General features: G+C 59.5%; 1 protein-coding gene and 1 long non-coding RNA gene across 5 annotated transcripts in view; one reads left to right on the top strand and one right to left on the bottom strand.

The window, feature by feature from the left end:
* Positions 1-4,877, top strand: part of TOM1 (target of myb1 (chicken)) — a 54,127-nt gene extending 49,250 nt beyond the window's left edge. For 2 of the 4 annotated variants that reach the window (XM_011978977.1, XM_011978976.1), the window contains 3 exons: positions 2,552-2,611; positions 3,814-3,853; positions 3,957-4,877. In XM_011978977.1, the coding sequence (XP_011834367.1) occupies positions 2,552-2,611; positions 3,814-3,853; positions 3,957-4,111 (255 nt within the window). In that variant the 3' untranslated portion in view covers positions 4,112-4,877. Of the gene's footprint in view, positions 1-2,551; positions 2,612-3,813; positions 3,857-3,956 lie in introns of all 4 variants that reach the window. The other 2 variants (XM_011978974.1, XM_011978975.1) reach the window with 1 other exon arrangement.
* LOC105538934 lies at positions 618-1,410 on the bottom strand. Its single transcript, XR_001005984.1, has 3 exons — positions 902-1,410; positions 830-859; positions 618-722 (listed from the first exon to the last, which is right to left on the bottom strand). It is a non-coding gene; the product is annotated as an uncharacterized LOC105538934 (long non-coding RNA).
* Positions 4,878-5,094: the final 217 nt, after the last annotated feature.

Genomic DNA, 5,094 nt, shown 5'->3' with positions numbered 1-5,094 from the left:
CACTCATACACCTACACCCCTACACACACACCACACATATCTATACCCACCACACACACACACTATACCCACCACACACCTACACACACCACACATTACCCACCACACACACCTGCACACACACCACACACACATCTATACCCACCACACACCTACACACACACCACACACATCTACACCTACACACACCTACACATACACACCTACATTCATACACCTACATACACACCCCTACACACCACACCTACATACTCATACACCTAGACCCCTACACACACACATCTATACCCACCACACACCCCTACACACACACCAATACCCACCACACACACTTGCACACACACCACACACATCTACACCTACACACACACCAACACCTACACATAAACACATACACACCTACACATACACCTACACCACACATATCTACACCCACCACACACACCTACACATACGCACCTACATACACCTACATACACACCCCTACACACACCTACACACTCATACACGTACACCCCTACACACACACATCTATACCCACCACACACACCTGCACACACACCACACACATCTACACTTACACCTACACATAAACACATACACACCTATACATACAGCTACACACACCACACACATCTACACCTACACAACCTCCACCTACACACCTACACTCATACACCTACACACACCACACGTACACTCATACACCTACATACACACCCCTACACACACCTACACATAGACATACCTACACATACACTGACACACCTACACACCCCCTACACACACACCTACACACTGATACACTGACACACCTACACACTCACACCGACACACCTACACACCCCCCTACACACACCTACACACATACACCGACACACCTAAACACACACCCCTACACACGTCTCCCAAAGTGGCAGCAGGCCTCCTGACCGGAAAGGCGCACCCCTGTTAGAAGCTGCGCCCTCCAGTGGCCCTGGCATTGCTGGCCCTCCACCATCAGCATGACTCTCTCTCACCCAGATGGGAGGCGGCTGTGAGAAGAGCCTCAGTGACTGGATGGTGAGACAAGGCATGGTGAGCAGGGGCCAGGCCTGGCTGCCCGGAAAGCTGGGGTTGCTCGCAGGGCTCCTGCCAGGCGTGGGCGTGGGGCACTGTGCTGCTGTCCAAGGGAGTGGGACCCAGGAGAAGACCCAGAGGAGCGAAGAAGGGCAGCTGAGGGCCCTGCGGCGCCCCAGGGCTCAGGCTGTTCCCGGGTTGGCCCGGCCAGCCCAGCTTCCGCAGCTCCTCTGTGCCCAGTTCCCACTCTTGAGTCTCGGGCAAGGGCAAGGTAGCCCCTCTGGCAGCTAAGAGGCAATGGGGATAGCGGAGCGGGAGAGGGAGCCGGTGTGGGCAGCTGGGCGCTGGCTGCTGCCACTGCTGCTGGGAAGTCGTCTCCTGCCTTCTCTCTGGGCTCTGCTCCTGCCTAGGGGGTCCTCAGGTGCTGGGTGACGGAGCTTGGAAACCAAACTGGCCTGGTTGAGGAAAGCCTGTCTTTTCTAAAGTAGCTAACTAGTAACTAGTGCTATTAGTGCCATTACTGATTAATTGTAAATAGGAACTGGCCTATTGGTTTCTTGAGCATCTCCTCCATGCCAGGCCCTGTGCTAAGCTTTTGACATCCCATTTCATCCTCACAGCCACCTGGACGGTAAGTACTGCTGCTAGCCTCACCCTAAGGACGAGGGAAATCAGGCGCAGAGAGTTAAGTAACCCGCCCAGAGTCACACTGTGTTAAGGGGTGAGCCAGATCCAGCTTTTTCTGAGTCTGAAGCCTGTGCCCATGACCTCCAACTGGAGTCTGCCACCGCCGAAGCCGTTAGAGGAGAAAGCCTCCAACTCCTGCCCCTGTGTGGGAGCCATCGTGGCACAGCCCGTGTCTTTGTGGCCCAAAGTGAAATGTCCCCATCTGTAATGCCGCCTCTCTGGGTCTACCCACCTGGCCTTGTCTGGTCAGCTTGGCACCTCTGCTCTCAGGCCCTGCTATGCCCCCTTCTATCGTGAAGTCTGCGTCTGCAGAGGCAGCAGGGAATGGAACCTGGGGACCCCTGGCCCACTAACCATGTCCCCACCCCAGCCTTCATGGCTGGAGAAAACGCCTGGGGTCCGTCCCTGGGCTTGGTGTGTCTTTTGTCAGATGCTCCTGAGAACCTGCGGCATAGCCCCTGCCCCAGGCCGTTGCCCAAAGCCCCTCCTGCAGCCCAGAACGCTTACCCGCAGGGTGTGTCAGAACTGGGGTTCCTCTCCTCAAGGGGAAGGAGCTCCCTCTGATCCCCTGGCCCTGCTCCAGCTGCTGGGAGCCCTGTCCCCTGCTTAGTCTCCTGGCTTTGCACCTCCCTCGCCCACAGCCTGGCACAACGGGCCCAGTGGTGGGTCCGGGCAGCTAGGCAGCTGAGGCTGGGCTGGGAGGCTGCCCAGGGCCACTCAGCTGCCAGGCGTTGAGCTAGCACGTCTTCCACGTTGTCACCCGGGGCACTGCCCTCCCTGCCTCACCCTCTGCCCTTCCTTCCAGATCCCAGTCACCCAGGCCTGCCTCATGGAGGACATCGAGCAGTGGCTGTCCACTGACGTGGTACGTTGGGGCCCAGTCAGCTGGATGCAAAGGCTCAGGCCCACTCCTCACCCACACAGCAGGAGGACCCGTTGTTCTCACCAAGAAATGACCCACGGGGCCAGGGTATTCTTGTATAGCATATAGCACCCTGAGAGCAGAGAGGCACACTTAAAGTCCCCATCTCCTGCCACCTGCCCACCTTGTGTTTGGCACGCCCCCTCCCCCAGAGAAGGCCTGGGCACAGTAGCCTCTCAGCTGCTTCCCAGAGCCTGCTCCCAAGGTGAGGTGCCAGTGGGTGTCAGCCCACCTTAGGGATGTCGGGGCAGGCTAGAGAGGCTAACCGAGGAAGCATAACGGCGCCAGGCTCCTACCTGCAGTAGCTCAGGAGACTCCAGCCACTTGCAGAGAGAACCCATCCCCACCTGTTTACAGATCAGAAGACTGATAAGCAGCTGTCCTCTAAAGGGAAGCACCTGGGAGGAGGAGGGCGGGTGCCAGTCATGGGGACCCCAAGCCCTGCCACCCTCTCAGGGTGCAGAAGAGGCAGGGCCAGACCCAGCTTCTCCATCCAGGGCTCCTACCCCAGCATCTGCCATCCCCTCTCTGGGCACCAAGGCCCACATGGGCGCCTGGGCACTTCAGGCCCAGAAGCCGCCTTCTGCAGGTGAACAGACCGTTTCTGCCCAGGACTAAGCCACAGGGCACGGACTCAGGCTTTCTGTCTGGTGGCAGAAGCCTCACCCCTCCCTCGTTTGCAGTGTTAGCATGAATGGCCCTCAGCCTCTGGGTGTCAGCCTTTGCCCCCGGGGGTGAGGACCGTCCACCCCTTGTGACCCTCCCAAGGAAAGGAATCAGCACTCATCAAGGACCCGCTGGGCACCGGGTGCTGGGCTTGGCGTGTGGCATATTATATCATTTCAGCTTCCCAGCAACCCTCCAAGTTAGCTTCAGCCCCCACCCCGCCCCCATTTTACAGAAGGAAAAACAAGGCTCAGGAAGTCAGGTGCCACCCAAGGAGGGCCCTGGGAGGGCCCAAGGAGGGCCACACGGCTCAGGGAGGAGCCCAGGTCCAGGTCCTGGGACCTGGGTGGCGGGAGCATGCAGAGACTTCTGGGATCCAGTGCTCAGGTTCAGCAGGGCCGGAGCTGTGGCCCCACTGCCCCAGGCTGACTGTGCTGGGGGCCCCGCTAACCTCTGCCTCCTTTCTTCTGCCTTCCCAGGGGAATGATGTGGAAGAGCCTAAGGGGGTCACCAGCGAAGGTAGTAGTCCCCGCCCCTGCCCGCCCGTTCCTTTCCCCAGGGCTCTGGCCTCAGAGCCCACCCTCACCCTCACCCTCACCCTCACCCTCACCCCTTCCTCTAGAATTTGACAAATTCCTGGAAGAACGGGCCAAAGCCGCGGATCGATTGCCCAACCTCTCCAGCCCCTCAGCTGAGGGGCCCCCGGGTCCCCCACCTGGCCCAGCACCCCGGAAGAAGACCCAGGAGAAAGATGATGACATGCTGTTTGCCTTATGAGTGTGGGGTCTGGCACCCTGCAGCCCAGGTCCCCACTGCTCTCACACCCTTAGGCTGGGACCTCCCTCCCTCCTCTGGTGTCAAGGCTGCTTTGGGGGTGGCTCGTTACCCCCTTTTTCTCCTCTTTGAAGATGGAGCTGCCTCAGCTGCGGCTGGGGGTGTGGAGGCAGTGGGATGAACTGGGGACAGGTCTGCACTGCAGTGGGGTCTGGCTGCTCTGCCTCCTTTCCCACCCCAGCTGACCATGAGACTTTGCTAAGAAGTGGAGGCCCCAGGACAGGCTGGCTGGCTGGCTGACCCAGTGTGACTCTCCTTCACTGAGTGATACCCTGCTCCGGGCCCATGCCCCATGGAGCCCTTCAGAGCCCACACTGCCAGTCGAGGCCTGGCTGGAAGCTGGCCACAGTGGAGATTGTGCCGAGCCTGCTGTCCATTCCCCGCTCTGCTGCGTGGGGCCCCATGGCTTTGGCTGGCCATCAAGGGCAGGGTGTGGAGGTGTGGAGACCCTCTGAGGAGCTGCGGCGGCCCAGGTACGAAGCTGCAACTCTGCACGCAGTGGGCGAGATCTCACCAGCCCCAGGCTGCAGGTGAGGCTTCAGGGGCCGCTGGGGCCCCACTGCCCCTCCACTGCCTTGTCCTCCATCCTTCCTCTGTTCCTTCTGGCCGGGCACCACAGCACTGGGGCTCACCTCTTGGTTGATCCTCTTGTACTGGGAGGGGTGCCTTTTGTGTCCCCAATTAAAGGTAGAAAACTACCCTGCTAGCAGCACTGTCGAGTCTCCCGGTGAGAAATGACTTCTTGGCCTCACAGAGGCAGCGACTACTTTGGGCAGGGCTGGGGGCCACCCGAGAGGTGAGCATCTGTAGATGGTGCAGGTGGAAGGACAGGAGCAAGCACCCAGCTACACTACACAGGTGCCGCACCTCCCACCTCACATGGCAGGCTCCAGCCACCGCCCCTGCCCGGAGGATGCATGCCCTCC

This window comes from Mandrillus leucophaeus, unplaced genomic scaffold, assembly GCF_000951045.1.
Source record: "Mandrillus leucophaeus isolate KB7577 unplaced genomic scaffold, Mleu.le_1.0 Scaffold2, whole genome shotgun sequence".
Classification (NCBI taxonomy): domain Eukaryota; kingdom Metazoa; phylum Chordata; class Mammalia; order Primates; family Cercopithecidae; genus Mandrillus; species Mandrillus leucophaeus.
Note: the sequence above shows the minus strand (reverse complement) of the source record. Positions and strands in the feature narration are given on the sequence as shown.